Source organism: Heptranchias perlo, chromosome 33 (genome assembly GCF_035084215.1).
Source record: "Heptranchias perlo isolate sHepPer1 chromosome 33, sHepPer1.hap1, whole genome shotgun sequence".
NCBI lineage: Eukaryota > Metazoa > Chordata > Chondrichthyes > Hexanchiformes > Hexanchidae > Heptranchias > Heptranchias perlo.
The window spans coordinates 7,200,720-7,218,718 of NC_090357.1; the positions used below are offsets into that span (position 1 = coordinate 7,200,720).

The following is a 17,999-nucleotide window of genomic DNA, read 5'->3' on the forward strand; positions in this document are numbered from 1 at the left end:
CCCACTCCTGACTGCTATCAAAGGACTCCCGCTAGAATTTGCACGTGTGTGGACATTGGGTATGGCTGAGTTTCCTCACGGTTAGAGTCGTCAACCCTCCTGGATTGCCCTGGAGTCTCCAGGAATTAAAGATTAATCTCCAGGACACTGCTGCGAGCAACACTCGGGAGAAAAATCATAGGGACATTAAAAAAAATGGTTTTTTTTCATTGTCTTTGAGCACTTTCATTAATTAGTTGTAAAAGTATTGGAGATGCGAAAATTGGCTGTTTGGATGATTCTTGACTGTCAGTCAATCGAGTAGTAAAGGGCTCGATTTTCGCACCCACGAGCGGGTGCGTTCGTGGCGGGGGGGCTGCGAAAATCGGGGATTCCCAGGGCGGCTCCAACCCACCCACTTCCAGGTTCCCCAGTGACGCGCTGACATGCGCGCGCAGCCCTTGCATGTGGGACTCCCGCCGGCAATTAAAGCCGGCAGGGTGCCGCTTAAGGTAATTATTTAGGTACTTCAGGTCATTTACAGACCTGATTAACATGATATTTTACGAGGGGTGGGATTTTCCAAACAAATGGGACTGTTTCCCGTACTGGGGGAAACACTCCCAGTTGAAATGGACGTGTTGCAGCCATCAGCCTGTGGCAGCTGCAAAGGGCCATTTGACAGGTGGTGGGGGAGACCCTCACTCATTGCAGGAGGCCACTCTGTCACTTTGGACAAAGTTTGGCCTCCACCAGCCTCCTCCTAACAATCAAATTCACAAACTTGCACACTTACCCCGGTGTCCAGACACATGTACCTACCTTGCGGACCCCCTCAGATGTACATCTTCTGGATGGGGGCCGCCGTAGCTGCAGTCATGACCTCCTCGGAGGATGAACAGCATCACCAGCCTCGCCGTCCAACTCTGACACATGGAGCCCCACAACACAGTGCTGTGACACATCCACCTGCACAGCAGGAGGGAGGGCAACGACAGGGAGAGATGCGTCGCAGAGGGCACTACCCTCGCCACAGGGTCCGCAGACCGAGGCTTAGCTTCCTGGACCTCTCTGAGCAGCAGTGCACATGGAGGCTCAGAGTCACTCGACATGTAGTCGTGGACATCTGCAGCCTCCTTCATGCCGAGCTGCTCCCGGCTGGCCTGAGCACCATCTTCTTACCTGTCGCTGTCAAAGTCACCACTGCCCTCAACAACTTCTCCTCCGCATCCTTCCAGGGTACCACCAGGGACATCGCCGATGTCTCTCAGTCGTCTGCACAAAAGAGCCCTGCAAATACACCTACACCCACTCTGCAGTGACACAATGGGTGGCATCAGTTGTGGGTCTTCATAGTGATCCTCAGGAAAGGGCATTATTGCACAAACCAGACAAGATTCGCAAAGACGTGGCAGTAGTGGTGACAATATAATATGTTATGTGAGTTGATCAGAAATTAAATATAAGTAAAAACCATGACAAACCCTCAAACACCCTTGTGCATCCCCTTCATGCTCACGACACGTTTGCCTTACGCTTCCTACTGCACATATGTGATGCATGACCTGTGGCTGCAGCACAGGTAGTGGCAGGTTGAGTGAGGCTGACCGTGAAAGAGATGCATGAGAGGGTGAGTATGAGATAGAGCCATGAGATTGTATGAGGATTGGGTTGAGTGGTAGTGGCGGGATGAGTACTGGCGAGGTGAGTAAGTGCAGGTAAGATGAGGATGAGCTTTGAGTGGGTGTGAGGAGTGATGTGATAGAGTAGTGGCAGTGCAGAAGGAGATGTGGGGTGGAGGCGGAGTGTAGGGGAATGAGTAAGTGTACTCACTTCGGCTGACCTACTTAGGTCATTGCAGCGCCTCCTGCACTGTATGCAGGTGCACGATATGTTGGTGGTGCAGGTGACCTCCTCTGCCTCCTCGAGCCAGGCCTTCTTGGTGGCAGAGGCAGGCCGCTTCCTCCCGCCCGCCGGGGGGAAGATCTCTGTCCTCCCCCTCCTCCTCACCCCATCCAATGATACCTGGAGTGAGGCATCATTAAACCTGGGAGCAGCCTTTCCCCTGGGCTGCTCCATGCTGTAATTTTGCCTATTTTCTGCAGCATCAGTCAATGGAGGACTGCCCCTTTAAATAGGGCTCCTCCAGCTAACAGTCTATGCTGCGCATGCGCAGTCCGCCCGCTGCGCAGCTTTCCAGCGCAAAACCCGGAAGCACAGGTAAGTGGCTGCAATTAGCCTGCGAATGCGTGCGGAGCACCCCGATTTCACTGGGCGCGTTACCCACGCGCCCAGTCGACCCCCCGCCCTCCTAATATCGGGCCCAAAGAGTCTGTTCGCTTTACACTTGGTGTGGGAAGGTGGTGCATCGCAAGGATGGACGTGTTGGGTGACCAATGGCGGGATTGTGGGGGCGGGGTAGCCGGAGGCGAGAGGTCATGTGATGAAACCTCCAGGAATACATCCTACCAGAGTTGGCAACCCCACTCACCGTCGAGTCTCGCTTGTGGAAATTGGCCAATTGCTGGAGGTACTGGGCTCTCTTAGCACTTGGATAAATCAACGTTTTCTGGGTGGGGGAGGTTATGAAGTTCAGAATATATAAGTGAGCTGATTTAACAAAAAATACTAAGTCTTAATTTGCTGAGAGTGTCCTTGTTATTTTTCATAACTTTTAATTGGATGAAACACATAGCATTAGAATGTTAAGCTAACGTGTTTGAAAGGATATTTTCCCTGTACTCGTCTCCCTCAGGATGTTAAAGAGGTTGGACAGAGTCCCTAATGTAAATTATACGCAGTCTATTTAACGGAATGAGTGGCGGCCTTGAATGATCTTTGCTTGTTCTGTACTTTTAACTTCATATGAAATGCTCATATAAAACTCCTTAGATTCTTATTTCTTTTCTAATAGTTAGCCTCCTTGCGCGTTATTCAATTCTGATGGGCTGTGCCTTTATTTTCTGCCTCTTTTCCTTGGCTGTGCCAAGTGCTAAGAGAATAAATCTGGCTGAGATTTAATTGGAGTCCAGCCTCTTTAATGAGTGCCACAACAGCACAGGTGGCAAAGGAGGCCGCTCCTAACCAGATGGCCACAGATTTGAGTTGGACGATCGGGTACGGTAGTGGAGGCAAAATCCTTGGAATCATTTACGAGACAGTTGGAAGCTATGATGGGAGGACGGCAGGTTTTTCCAGATGGATAAGCTAAGATAGGCTGAATGACCACCTTCATCTGTGATCCTTTGCTGGTGTTCAGCCTCTGACAGTCCTGACATATCAGTGAACACTCTGTAATGGGCCAAGTCCTGACACTGTCTCCAACCTTGATTTCAATCAATCTAGAAACTCCCCAAGGCCCTGCCAGCAATAAACCTTCACTCCTCTCACAGATGGCATCTTCATATTGATTTATGTCCCACACGCTGATGGGATGAAAATCTGCTCTCTGGCTGCAAAGTCTTTGACGTGAAATGTCTTTGGAGCTGCAGCCCAGTTCTTGATGGGTACCCGTCCACAATGGAGATGTAAGCTGCCAGCCATCGATGAGGCAGATCAACTTTCCTCGAACGCACAAATATTTTTCGCCCCACTCAGTCGCCATGAGAGCCTCCAGACAGCAACAATGCATTCATCTCTGGTTCCAGCCCCACCATTCCTGGTCGGACAAATGCCCCAACAGTTCCAATGATGCCACTGGTCTTGGTCCACGGCAGAAACCTGTCAGTAGTTTAACACCAGTTGACACTAATGGGTTTTCATTTCCTTGATGTGCTATTTTCAGTGCACTGCTCAACACACTTACATTGACAATGCAGAGGGAATGAAACCCAGGCTGGTGAAGTTGGCATCGTATCATTTATCCGAGAGCAGCGTGTTTGATACTGGGTGGGTGCCCCAAGTGGAGAATGTTTCATTCCTGCAGCATGGATGTCCCTAACCTTGTAAGACCTCAAAAATTCCCCAAAAAACAAAAATCTATTCAAATTTAAAACCAGAATTAACCAACGCTCATCAAACCAGAGTGGTTGGCCTACACGTTAGAATGCACCTCTGCACCTCCCCAAATTAAATTGTTAAGGCTCTCAGCAATCGCCACGGTTAACATCAATCTCATTGCAATTACCTACAGCTACCCTTTACTATTATAACCATCTATTACCGTATATATTAGTGTAAGGTGCCCCCCCAAAAATTCCACCCAAGAAAACCAAAAAAAAATCCACGACCCTTGTATAAGATGTGGCAAAGTTTAAAATTCATACTTTCTTGTCGTCTGATGTCAATAAGTACATTTTGTCTCTATTTTTCTCATTTCAACCAGTGTCATCCCTCCTCCTCAGCTCCTCCAATGCCATGATATTTAAATGGTATATCCCCCCCTCTCTCTCTCTCTCTTCCCCCCCGCCCCCCCCCGACATGAGACCTGGATCACACTGCTAACTTTAAATCTTCCCTCCCGTGTATCTATCCTGCTGGGCTTGAACTGAAATTGGGACATTCATTTGTCAAGAGTGTCCAGCTGGGTGAGGTGTTAAAGGACCGCTGCTGCCTGTAACCCATTTAAATGTCACAGTGCTGGGGGAGCAGAGGGATCGCTGGTAGCAGTTCTGGCCTCTACATGAGTATTTAAAAAAAAATCTGCCACTCAAGCTTCCCAATTGCTAGGGAAGATAAATTTCATCAGTGCTCTTTCTGGTCACCTTTCAAATTGCATTCTACTCGAAGGCTGCTCTGTCACTATTCTTTACATAGGGGAATTTTAAAGAGTTTTGCTCTTTCTCTTTTTTGTCTGCACCTAATGATTGCATTTTTTTGGAATATTTCAGATGCAAAGAGCCTGGCAGAAATGCTGATCAGGTAAGATACACCTAGATACATCTGCATCTAAAGAATCTCCATCTAGAGCATTTATATCTAGAACATCTACACCTGGAATCTCTACACCTAGAGAATCTTTTATAAAGTAAAAAAGAAAGATTTGCTTTTACATGTCATCTTTCACAACCTCAGGACTTCTCAAGCGCTTTCCAGCCAGTGAAGTACTTTTGAAGTGTAGTCACTGATGTGATATAGGGAAATGCGGCAGCCAATTTGCGCACAGCAAGATCCCACAAACAGCAATGAGATATTGACCAGATAATCTGTTTTAATGATATTGGTTGTGGGATAAATATTGACCAGGACAGCGGTGAAAACTCCCCTGCTCTTCTTCGAAATAGTGCCATGGGATCTTTTACATCCACCTGAGAGGGCAGATGGGGCCTTGGTTTAATGTTTCATCCGAAAGACGGCACCTCCGACAGTGCAGCACTCCCTCAGCACTGCACTGAAGTGTCAGCCTAGGTTTTGTACTTAAGTCCGTGGAGTGGGGCTCAAACTCACAACCGCCTGACTCGGAGGGGAGAGTGCTACCCACTGAGTCACAGCGCACACAAAGTAGAAAAACATTCTCCTCTCATTGTCTGTGTCACGATGTGTCACTATTCATTAGTAGGATTATTAAGATTTTCAGTTGATTTTACATCAGCAACAACACACCAGCCTCAGAAGACCAGTTGTGATCCTCGCCCCTCCCCCATTCTGCCCTCTCAGTTTATGGCGTCAGACTTTCTGCTGCAAAATAATTTAAATTTTTGTTTTCAAACCAAAAAAGGAAAAATCCAATTTGAGCAAATGCCTCTCATTAGGTGTGAGGCTGATGCACTGCTCAAAGTGGAAACCAGGCTGAGAGTGGAGCAGAGTGCTTTTAAAAATGAGACTCCAAATGAAACAGGCAACATCCAGTAAAGAGTTCAGAGACTCCTAGACCTCCAACCCTACCCTGGAGTTAAAGCAAGGTTTACACCGTAGCAGAAAACAGGGGGAAAAAAAAGACCTACAATGATTCTGAGTGTACAGAAATTGGCTGCGGTCAGTACCAATAAGATGGAGAATTGCATATCCTGGAAAGCTGAAGTAAACACAGAAGATGCAGGTCTGAAAGAGAGAGGGTCTCACCTGGAACATTAACCTAATTTTCATTTTCAGATGCTGACTGACCTACATATTTCCAGCGTTTCCTGTTTTTATCCACGTCTAATGCGGCCTACCAGACTGTGCTGACACAGGTGGTTGCACAGGAATTGTTTGTCCTTTTTGTTCGTGCTTTGTAGCATTAGCCAAAAGACCCCCAACTCAGATACAATGTGAGTTCGAGGCAGGGTCGGTGTGGTGCATCTTGCGTCCTATTTTTTAAAAACTCATTCTCAGTTACGTGGACGTCGCTGGCGAGGTCGGCATTTATTGCCCATCCCTAGTTGCCCTACGAAGACAAATGGGTGTCTTGCTAGGCCACTTCAGAGGGCAGCCAAGAGTCAACCACATTGGCGTGCGATGGGAGTCACATATAGGCCCAGACCTGATAAGGACGGCAGGTTTCCTTCCCTAAAGGACACTAGCGAACCAGTTGGGTTTTTACGACAATCCGACAGCTTTGTGGTCACTTTTGCTGACCAGTTTTTTTTACGGTTTTGTTTTAAACTGAATTCAAATTCTCAAACTGATTTGAGCTCTCGTTCTTTGGATTATTAGTCCAGGCCTCTTTTGATTACTAAATCAAAAGCAAAATACTGCGGATGCAGTAACTAAGAATCGCTTTAACAGTGCAATCATAGATTCATATTACCTGCCTCTGGACAATCGGCACGCCTGGTTCCTTGATGGTGATCTTCCCGATAGTTAGCCCAAGGGGCCAGCATCAATCTGCTGGATGTGTCTAACTATCTGTTCCTCCTCCGACTGGGTTTCTGCTGCCTAAAAGCCAGTCTCTTATACTTTACTTTTCCCTGAAAAGATGTACCGCTCTGCACGTACTGTTTAACAAATGTCTCACAAATGGTGAGTTAACGATGTGTCAGTTCCTTTATCCTGTGAAGATACCCCAATATTCACAGAAGCATGACAAAAGTCACTAAATTAACTGATAACCCCCCTCCCAAGGTTTACAGCCTTCATGTCTCTTCAGCTGCATGATTTAGTTCAAAGAGCCCTAAAAGTCAGAAGGGTCAGGAAGACTTAGAAAGATTAGTATCTTTCCATTTCATTAAACTTTTAACCTCTTACTACCAGAGTGCATCTCCTCCTGAATTAGCCTATTCTAAATTTATCATAGTTGATGAATTCTTAAACTCATTATATTCTTACAACAACCGCCTGTTCTGCACCCTCCACCAAAGTTGCCACGTCTTATTCCTGTTATTGTACCGTAAAAGCTCTCCTAATAGCTGCTCTGCGTGGGATTTTCCTGCCCCATTTTGTACCGTGGCCTCATGCCCATTTACACGGCTATAAGCGACCAGAGAGAAAACTTTAGCCTATCTACCTGGGTTGAACTTGAGTTAGGGATCGGTGTCCCTATGGAAGAAGCACTTGAGGGGCATATGAGGTAACAAGGTATTTTTTTGAACTGAGGGACCACCACGGTGGTTTCATTGCTTCTGCTTACAATCACACGTTCCTTTGAGACAGATAGAGAAGGAGGTACCTCTAGCTTGTATTTGAACTCGAGCCATGGAACAGAAAACTCACTCCCACCCTAAGTAAGATCTCTTCCTTATCTCCTAAGATATTCAAATACAATTCTTTTGTGACAACCTCCCCTCTGATTGCTTGCTGCATTTCATAATAAGGGACCTCTGCTGTATTATTGTATACACTGGCCATGGAATTTCCCAAAAAATCAGCTGCATATCATCTCTTGATGCGTTCCTTAATCACCTTCTGTAAATATTGTCACTTACCATTACCTTGGACTGCACAGTTGGTTGGTATCAGTGCTGACATTTGCTGCGGGCACAATAATAGACCCAAAACTGAATAAATCCCTACGTGAAATTAAAACTGTAAGGTTTCTTTTTTTAAAAAAAAAGTAATTACCAGAGGCAGAGTACTTTACCATAGCTGCAGTGCGGAGGTGTTAGTCGCTTACTTCCCCATGGGTGAAAGGAAAACCAGAGGGAGGGTCGTTGCTGAGACCTTGTCACCACACTCAACCTAGTGTCTGATTTGTGTCAGCCTTGGCTCAGTTGATAGCAATCTTCCCTCTGAGTCATGGGCTCAAGCCCCACTCCGGGGCGTAGATACTAAATCTAAGTTGACATTTCAATGCAGTACCGAGGGAGTGCTGCATTGTCGGAGGTGCCGTCCTTCAGATGAGATGTTAAACTGAAGCCCTATCTGTCTGTACAGGTGAGTGTAAAAGGTGGCATGGTGCTATTTGAAGAAGAGCAGGGGAGTTCTCCCAGGGCTTTAGCCAACATTTATCCCTCAACCAACACCACCAAGAACAGACTAACTGGTCAGTTAACTCATTTACTGTTAGTGGGACCTTGCTGTGCACAAATTGGCTGCTGCATTTGCCTACATAACGACAGTGACTACCCTTCAAAATAGTTCACTTACTCTGAAGTATTTTGGGATGCCTGGAGGATTTAAAGGTGCTATATAAATGCGAGTTTTCTTCATTTTTATTCTGCTGAAGGCACGCCTAGGAGCAAGGAGTTCAGCCACCTGCTCTCGAAAGTCCTGGAGGTAAAGAGAGATTACCCATGGAAGGTGGTCTCCATTACCCATGAAAAGCTTATTGGGTTTTCTCATTCTCATTCCCATCGCCAAAGAGCACGGAGATACGCTAACCATTTGGGAAACTTGGCTCAATTCCTGCAGTCAATTAGGTTTTTCCCCTCACATTTTAAGATTTATTTTATCCAGAATGAAAGGCTGAGTGTGAAGCCATTGGGATTTGAACCTGGGACCTTGTGGTCCTGAATCCAACAGTCAACGGACTGAGAAACCTGATTTCATGCTGTTGTTAACATTGTTAATATCCTGGATTAAGTTATTATCTGATAATCACTTCCTTTCCAAGTATTTAACTTATCCATCGATGAAATTCTATTTGTGAAATGTTTTCTTGCAGTAAGAACAATCGTAGCTTCGATACCCCGGTGAAGGGGCAGCCCCAGGGACCCCGGCTTCACATCGACATCCCAAGAGTGCAACTACTGATAGAGGACAAAGAGGGGATCAAACAACTGGGTATGTGGTACAGAGTGCTACTGTACTTGGTCATTCTAGCTGTATTTGTTGCGTATGGTGAAGGGTTCCAACACCAAATAATAAAAAAAATTGGAAACGTAACAGTAGGAAAGGTAGCCACATGGAACTTTATCACACGAAGAATGCGCTACCAGGAAAGCCCATTGGGGCATACCTCGCAAATGGGTTCAAAGGGCAACTCGATGTGTTTTTGGAGAGAGAAGGGCATGAGGGATATGTTGAGAAGGTGGGCAAGTGGGGTTGATCTATCACAGATCAAAGACCTGGTGGCTTTTTTCCAGTTCCTATAAGTTCTTAGGCCTGATTATACAAACATGTGCACCCATTGTGGGGAAGGCTCCTCACCTGGAGTGTGATTTCATTACAGTGGCCCTCTTATGCTGTAACTTTTCTCTCTTGAATCTTGATACATGCCAGGAAATGTAATGCTTGCATCAGGTCTGTTTTACAAAGGGAAAGAATGGGAGTGTTATAAAACAAACTGTTTGGATTGTGTTTATACTTTCAAAGTCCCTGAGGAGTAATGTTTTTGCTCAAGTGAATCTAATCAATTGAAATTTTCAAGATTGAGATCGATAGGTTTTTGTTAGGTAAGGGTTTCAGGGGATATGGATCAATGGCGGGTAAATGGAGTTGAAGTAAAGATCAGCCATGATCTGATTGAATGGTGGAACAGGCTCGAGGGGCTGAATGGCCTACTTCTGCTTGCTATGTAGTCAAACTGCATAAGCTGGAAACAAAGGAAGGAACTGGATTCAGTCTGTTCCGGGAGGGTAGATTTAGCTGGGTTAGGAGCACAATCCAGGTCACAAATCACATATTAAAAGGTTATCCTAGTTCCAATGAAAAAGCATAATACAATCCCGCATTTGATTTTCTTAATCTATAGAACAACATCTATTGTTTTGCACAGGTAACACGAGTTAGTGAGAACTGGTTTGATTGATGCAGCTTTACAGGTTAAAGTTAATTTAGATCCATTTTGAGAGGATAATGCATGCATTTCTCAGATTTTGCCCCATTCTGACTCATTTTGAAGCTCGGTTCGGTTTGACCCTTCATCAACATGTGTATGGTATGTTTTGGACAACTTTTCTCAAGCTGAGAAGGACCACCCTTGAAAAGGCACAGTTTCAGTCTCTGACGACCAACCCTTCGCGAAGACCCTCCCCTTCCTTCCCTGTATGGCTTTTCTTCACTTTCTCGCTTTGTGTCTTCTGTTTGTTATAGGAGACGACAAGGCCACGATCCCTGTGACAGACTCCGAGTTCAGTCAGTCTGTCAACCCCCAGAGTTTCTGCACTGGCGTGTCTCTACATCACCCAGCCTTGATCCAGAACACAGGGCCGCTGATTGACATGTCTGACATCCGACCGGGGACCAGTGAGTATCTGATTCTTCTCGGAGTTTGCGCAGAAGAAGCGAAGTGAGTTCAGAATCCAGACGAACTCTGCTTAGAATGTGGAACTTGCTACCACATGTGGCAAATAGCATAGATGCATTTAAGGGGAAGTTAGATAAGTACATGAGGGAGAAAGGAATAGAAGATTATGCTGATAGGGTGAGATGAAGAAGGGTGGGAGGAGGCTCGTGTGGAGCATAAACACCGGCATAGATCAGTTGGGCCGAATGGCCTGTTTCTGTGCTGTAAATTCTATGTAAACTTTCAATTTTGATGCGGTCACTTTACGAAAGGTGGATTTGGATTGGGCGCTTCACACTTCACTGCACAAGGGAGGAAGCCCGCGTGATGGAACTCGTTAGCATAAGTTGGAGAACCAACGCATCTATTTGTGCATTCAGTTTATAAAATCTTATACCCGTGGTATAAACAGAAAGCACAGCTCCTGATGGCTCATTTAATAAAGGGCGGTGTGGCAACTGAGTCAAGGAGATCACGAGGCCTCGGTCTGTGGCGAACGGGGATAGAGGCACTGCCCTTGGCATCCCCGGGCTAAGGAAAGGGTTCCTGCTCCTGGTCACCGGAGCTCCCTGGACTGTGTGTGTGTGTGTGGTGTGTGTGCGCGTGCGTGCGTGCATGCGTGCGCGTGTGGGGATGTCGGTGGAGGACAGGACCCGGCTCAGCTGTGATGCTCCCCACAATCAATTGCCACCACTGTCCAGCCTCACGCTTAAAAATGGCCCGAGATTCTGGTGTCACGAGAGCCAAATTCCAACATTAATCAGTGCCTTTGGGAGAAAACCCTTCCCCCATCACCAGAAACGCAATGGGGACTTAGTGCATTTAGAACTTACTCAATGTGAATCGTTTGTGCCCGGTCTGGTAGGACCTTCTTGATGTTGTATCCTCTTTTTGCATTTCCACGTCGAGTAATTGAATGTCATGTCACAGCAAAAGTGGGCCCCAGCATTTCTTGTGGAAAACGAGAGATTAGGAGTGAAATGCCAGTTCTATCTGAAGTCTCTTGCTCTCTTTCCATCAGATCCGGTTGCTAGGAAGAGTGTCAAATCAGCACACAGTACAAGGAACAGATACTCCAGCCAGTGGACTCTTACCAAGTGTCAAGCCTCCACCCCAGCCCGAACTTTGACCTCTGACTGGAGAACTGTGGGGTCACAGCATGGAATAACAGTGACGGAAAGTGACAGCTATAGCGCCAGTCTCTCACAGGACACAGGTGAGAGAAGGACCAGAGGCAGGTGTTCAGTGAAGCATTTAGAATTTACTTATCATTCCTAATTAAATCCAGCAAGAAAAAAAAATGTTGTGGTTTGAGGGAAGCATTTCATCCACCTGGAATTATATCGAAAATATGAATAATTTACTAGAGAATCGTAGAATGGTTACAGCACAGACGGAGGCCCTTCTGCCCATCGAGCCCATGCCAGCTCTTTGTAAGAGCAATCCAGTTAGTCCCATTTCCCCGTAGCCCTGCAAATTTTTTCCCTTCAAGTATTTACCCAATGCCTTTTTGAAAGCCATGATTGAATCTGCTTCCACTGTTGTTTCAGGCAGTACATTCCAGATCAAAACTAGTCGCTGCATTTAAAAATAACGTCTCCCCATCTCTCCTTTGGCTCTTTTGCCAATTATCTTAAATCTGTGTCCTCTGGTTACCAACCCTCTTGCCAGTGGAAATAGTTTCTCCTCATTTACTCTATCAAAACCGAAGATGATTTTGAACATCTCTATCAAATCTCCCCTTAACCTTCTCTGCTCTAAGAAGAACAACCCCAGCTTCTCCAGTCTCTCCGCGTAACTGAAGTCCCTCATCCCCGGTGCTATTCCAGCAAATCTCTTCTGCACTCTTTGTAAGGCCTTGACATCCTTTCTAAAAGTGTGGTGCCCAGAATTTGAACATAATACTCCAGCTGTTATGTGTCTTAGTCCGTTCCTTTCTTTACGAACTTCTTCCCTCTGTGTGTGTTTTTTTTTATAAAAAGACAAAGGCCGGAACAGCATGGTTTCCACAGAGAGCGCCTCCTCCACGTACGAGGAGCTGGCTCGAGCGTACGAGCACGCCAAGCTGGAGGAGCAGCTGCAGCACGCCAAGTTCGAGATCACGGAGTGCTTCATTTCCGACAGCTCCTCCGATCAGATGACCACGGGCACCAACGAGAACGCGGACAGCATGACTTCCATGAGCACCCCCTCGGAGGCTGGGATCTGCAGATTTACGGCATCGCCCCCGCAGCCACAGGACGTGGACCGAGGGAAGAATGTTGCTGTGCCCATCGCTCACAGAGCTGGTAAGGAATCCAGTACAGGGAGATCCAATGTACCCAGGTACAATACTAGAATAGTACGGGGTGGCACTCTGGACTACAAAGGGTCCCACTTTGCTCAGGATTTCTGCTAAGCATAGTTGAAAAAAGCACAGTTAGATAATTGAGTACAACATTAGAAAATGTACTCAGAGAGGCCACAGGAGTCTCACTGATACAGCGAGGGATGCTTTTCTGAGACTGGGGCCATTGCACGTTGTAGAGGCAGGATAGAATTTTGCATTTAACGGGTGTAAATAATAGTAAGTGTTTCATTCCCCAGCACTAACATCCCTCACCTTGATGATCACAAAAATTGACAAAAACAGTTTCTTAAAAAATCCCTCCGAGACAATGCTTCCAACTAAATGTAATTAATTTGTATCACCATGGTTACAATTACGAGCGAAAGCTCCCAAAACAACATTTGATCACGTAATCTTAAATACGTGCGATACATCACTTATAATGGCCCCATTTGGAGGCAAACTGTCTCCACTTGTCGCTTGGTTACGTACCTGCTCTTTGAATTCTCTCCAATTCTGTTTTTAACCCATTGAGCCCCTAAAAAGAAGTCGACATTTTAACTTCCAACAATTTAGATACCATCTCGGTATCTTATCAGGGCTACTTGGTGGCATAGTCTACAAGCAGGCCTGAGGCACTGTGGCACAGAGTGGTAGGGACTCACTGGGCCTATATTCTCTATAGTTTAGAAGAACGAGAGGTGATTTCATTGAAACGTATAAAATTCTTAGAGGGCTTGACAGGATAGATGCTGAGAGGCTGTTTCTCCTGGTCGGAGAGTCTAGAATTAGGGGGCATAGTCTCAAGATAAGGGGTCGGCCATTTAGGAGCGAGATGAGGAAAAATTTCTTCACTCAGAGGTTTGTGAATCTTTGGAATTCTCTACCCCAGAGGGCTGTGGATGCTCAGACATTGAGTATGTTCAAGATTGAGAACGATAGATTTTTGGACACTAAGGGAATCAAGGGATATAGGGATCGGGCGGGAAAGTGGAGTTGAGGTAGAAGATCAGCCATGATCTTATTGAATGGCGGAGCAAGCTCGAGGGGCCGCATGGCCTACTCCTGTTCCTATTTCGTATGTTCTCGCAGTGTCTGCCCTTGATACAGTGAGTTCCCCAATCCCACCAGTCTCAGTTGTTACCTGGCGTGCTGAGAGAGGCTACAAGGATGGCTGGTGCGGGATGGGGCAATGCCCCTTTGGTTCGGCAGGAGCTGGTCATCTGGTTTTTGGGGGTTAGGGCGCAATGCTGGGGGGCAGACAACGTGACTTGCCTGCGGGATGCCCGTTCTGGCAGTCCTTGATGCTGAAACGAGATGCAAAAAGGAAGGTGCCCAGCTGTAGGCTGAGAGGAAGGGGGAAACCAGAGGGAAGTGCCTCTGCCTCCCCCGAGCAAGCTCCATGCACCTCCTGCGAGCTGGTTCTGGAGTGCCATTAACCAAGTCTTGGCAGCAAAGCTGTAGCCCATATTCCCAGCCAAGAATAAATGCGGGGAGAAAATAAAATGGAGATAGCTTTTATTTTCTTAAGTAAATTCATCTTGGCTCTACGCACTTGTTTTAACCATTTTTTTCAATGTATATTTTTTGCAGGTGACTATTGCAATCTTCCCCTCTACGTCAAATCGGATGCTTTCTTCCGCAAATCAGACATCCGTGACCCTTGCCCTGTGGTGCCGCCAAGGGAAGCCTCCATCCGGAACATGGCCAGAGCGTATCAGTCGCAAGGCCGGCACATGACCCTCGACCCCAACGGCAAGCCGCCCATCCATCCGCACGCCACGGCCACGTTACCTCAGAGAACTCTCACCATGCCCGGCTCCGCAGCCGCCAACGCCGCTTCTGCCAGCGCAACTGCCGCCACCGCCTCCGCCGCTTCCGCTGCCAACGCCCCGGCTGAACCCCGGCTGCCCACGCACACCAAAATCGGCGGCTCCAGAGACTCGCTATTAGAGATGAGTACGGCCGGGCTGGGCAGGTCACAGAAGCAAGGAGCAGGCGCCTACTCAAAGTCTTACACTCTGGTGTAGGCGGGGCCCTTGTCAATTTGTAACAATTAATATTTCTTGTACATAAGGAACTCTTTTTGTATAAATAATACTATTTTCTTCTTCTGCAAAAACCGACCAGGGCACCAAAAAAAAAAGTTTTAAAAAAATGTGATGTTATTTAAAAAAGGAAAACAAACAAAAAAAAACAGTTCACATTGTTTCGAATGGGGGACACAAATGAGGTTTTTTTTTTCTCTGATGTTGTGGATTGTTTCGAAGCAAATTCCTTGAAGCCATTGCATGCGGACTATTTTACTGTTAAAACAAAAACGATTACTCATAAAGAATCTGCTTCTATTTGCAAATGCTTGTGTTAATACCTTTTTTCTATGAAAAAAAAATCAGACGCCGTGTGCAATAAAACATTTGTTTATATGTCGTTGTTTTCTGCTTGGCTTAGCCTCTCTCCCTGCTAAGTAAATGGGGAAACTCCATACATTGGAGCGGGCCATTCAGCCCCTCGAGCCTGTTCCGCCATTCAATTAGATCATGGCTGATCTGTATCTTAACTCCATCTACCCGCCTTGGTGCGGTTTCTATCTCAAACACCAGTCACTTTGAAGTCCTTTTTGTTTTTTTGGGCTCATCAATGGATGTTAGTGCTGAGGAGTGGAACAGGTTTCACTTTGCTATGAAGCACTGCCAAGTCCAGGCATAACGTGATTAGACGCAAATTACAGCTCCCTCTACTCGGCCCCAGCCTCTGATGAACCCCGGTTACTGCAGCAAGGTTTTCATTTCCCACCTCAGCTGTCCTGTGGACTCACTCAAGTGGCATTGTTGAATTAAGGACACTTTTGCGCAGGGGGCCTGAGCCAACTAGGAATTGCACTGAGACGACCCGAACTCATTTCAGAAAGGCTGGGTAAGGCCAGCAGATGCAGGAGACTCTCATCCCACCAGACTGGGATGGATAGGAACTTGGGTCCCAAAGGTGAAAGATTGGTGCAGGACCGAGACAGCATACTGTTCTTTTGTCCTTTTAAGCCCTGGATTTGGATCCAGCACAGAGAAATGGGATGAAGGTCTCCGCCTCTTGCTGACCGTAAGAATTCTTTGTGAAATTGGCTGTACAGTCTCATTGAAGTTCCGAGTGGTATCAGTCCACAGTACAATCTATAACTTTCCACCACTGACACTAAATTGAGAGTCTTGCTAAGAGGGATCATAAGGAATGGACAGGGAATTGTCACACTTGTGCAGTACGGGAGTGATCTTCTGAGTTTGGCTGTTAAGCCTCATCGATGGAGCAGAGTAGAGGGAGCTTGCATGTATGATATCTGACCCAATGGTCTTTGATGCTGGCACTGGGTGCAAAAGTGTTCCACTCCCCCACAGATCCCTCACCAAAAAAAAAAGATTTAAAATTTCAGGATTGTTGAAATACTCTATCCTAATCACTCTGGAGTGTTAAAGAAAAATATTGTCAACTAATATTATTTGGACAAATAATTTGTCTTGAACAGTTGAGATCTGCTTGGCGTCCCTTTAATTTTATGGGGGCCGTTATCACCTCAGTGAGGGGTTTTCAGGAAGACTTGAACCTTGAGAGCTGGGCCAAAAGGTCCCCTATAATGGGCTCTGTTGACTGTCGGGAACACTTTGAACATGATGTGTTTAAGCAATCAACAAAAACTCGGCCAATAACGTGGTTGAGACTTCCTCTGGTGCACCTGTTCCTTTAATCGAAAATTCCAGCATCTCTTTCCCCGGGCTGCCTGAGGCCAGGAGCTTCAAATCATGAAGCACAGCGACAAGAGGGATGCTGAAAGATACCAATGAGTGGGCAACTATGTCCTTTTAGATAAAGTTTAGAATTACATAGAATTTTGAAGTTTAAAAATGTAAGTGTATTATTGCAGGTGATCGGTCAGTATGATGTACAGGGCCTCACTCCTGTTCTGTGCTTTTCTTTCCCTTTGCAGTCAATCTCTAATTCCTTGTATGTGTTATAATCTAAACCAGTATTTAAATGAATCATAAAGCTGCGCCAAATTTTTCTGGGGAGGGGCACGAGATGGTCACAACCTGTGTGTTGATTGCATCGGCCTCTGAATAGTCGACTTAAATTCCTTGCAGCATTTTGAAGAGTGGTCACCAACACATTTTATTAATATACTTCTGTTTGTGCTTTTTGAAAATACTTTTGTTACCCGCTTTGTTTATAGATTCAATTTAGCACCAGAACAGCAGATGGAATGAGGTAAGTCATGGGGTGGGTGGGAAAACACTGTGAGAGGGACGGCCATTTTGTTGCTGGGCTCAGGATTTGGTGGTGAAGTCCATCTGCGTGTTTACTTCTGGCTGAATTCCAGGCTCTTTCCATTTATCCCAGGTTTGCGCCAGCTCCTCAGTAACCCAATTCCGAAGTTAGTAATTAAGGTTGTTTATAATCGCGAGAAGCAGTCAGAATTCAGGCAGCTTTGAACCTGTTTGCTGCTATCGATGTATATAATTAAACCCTTTCACCATCCGCTGCCAATGCTAAAAAATACAAACTTAATTCTCGCAACTGGTCTCTTAAAGGGATCCTGCCTTTGCAATGGGCAGGGAGCAGAGCCACATTCTGTTTTGATGTGGAGATGCCGGTGATGGACTGGGGTGGACAAATGTAAGGAGTCTTACAACACCAGGTTATAGGTCCAACAGCTTTATTTGAAATCACAAGCTTTCGGAGCTTTCCTCCTTCGTCAGGTGAGGAAGGAGGAAAGCTCCGAAAGCTTGTGATTTCAAATAAAGCTGTTGGACCTATAACCTGGTGTTGTAAGACTCCTTACATTCTGTTTTGTCAATGATGGCACAGGTGACACCTTGATGAGGCTATATAGCACAACAATCTGACTAAGCTTCAATGTACATGGGCTCAGGGTTTTAGGACATTGGTTTCTGCCCGTGTTGGCCCGTGTGGTGAGTTTCCTGCTCTCAGCTGTGCCGTGATGGGGCTGGACCCAAGCTGAAGCCTCAGGGAGGGAGGGGGATAAATTGATCCCTCAATGGGGAATTGTGCCATCATGGTAGCTGTTAAGCAGATGGTAAAAATTTGACTCACTTATTAACAAAAGTAGTATTTTAAAAACTTGTAAAGAAGGACAGAGATTTTAAATTCAGTACATTAGGG

The 17,999-nt window shown here is 46.1% G+C and overlaps 1 protein-coding gene across 1 annotated transcript in view; it reads left to right on the plus strand.

Moving 5' to 3' along the window:
* Positions 1 to 15,186, plus strand: part of dscaml1 (Down syndrome cell adhesion molecule like 1) — a 412,483-nt gene extending 397,297 nt beyond the window's left edge. Inside the window, exons 28-33 of the mRNA XM_067970940.1 lie at positions 4,809 to 4,839; positions 8,939 to 9,057; positions 10,309 to 10,461; positions 11,523 to 11,717; positions 12,484 to 12,789; positions 14,424 to 15,186. Of these exons, the coding sequence (XP_067827041.1) occupies positions 4,809 to 4,839; positions 8,939 to 9,057; positions 10,309 to 10,461; positions 11,523 to 11,717; positions 12,484 to 12,789; positions 14,424 to 14,860 (1,241 nt within the window). The 3' untranslated portion in view covers positions 14,861 to 15,186. The remainder of the gene's footprint in view (positions 1 to 4,808; positions 4,840 to 8,938; positions 9,058 to 10,308; positions 10,462 to 11,522; positions 11,718 to 12,483; positions 12,790 to 14,423) is intronic.
* Positions 15,187 to 17,999: the final 2,813 nt, after the last annotated feature.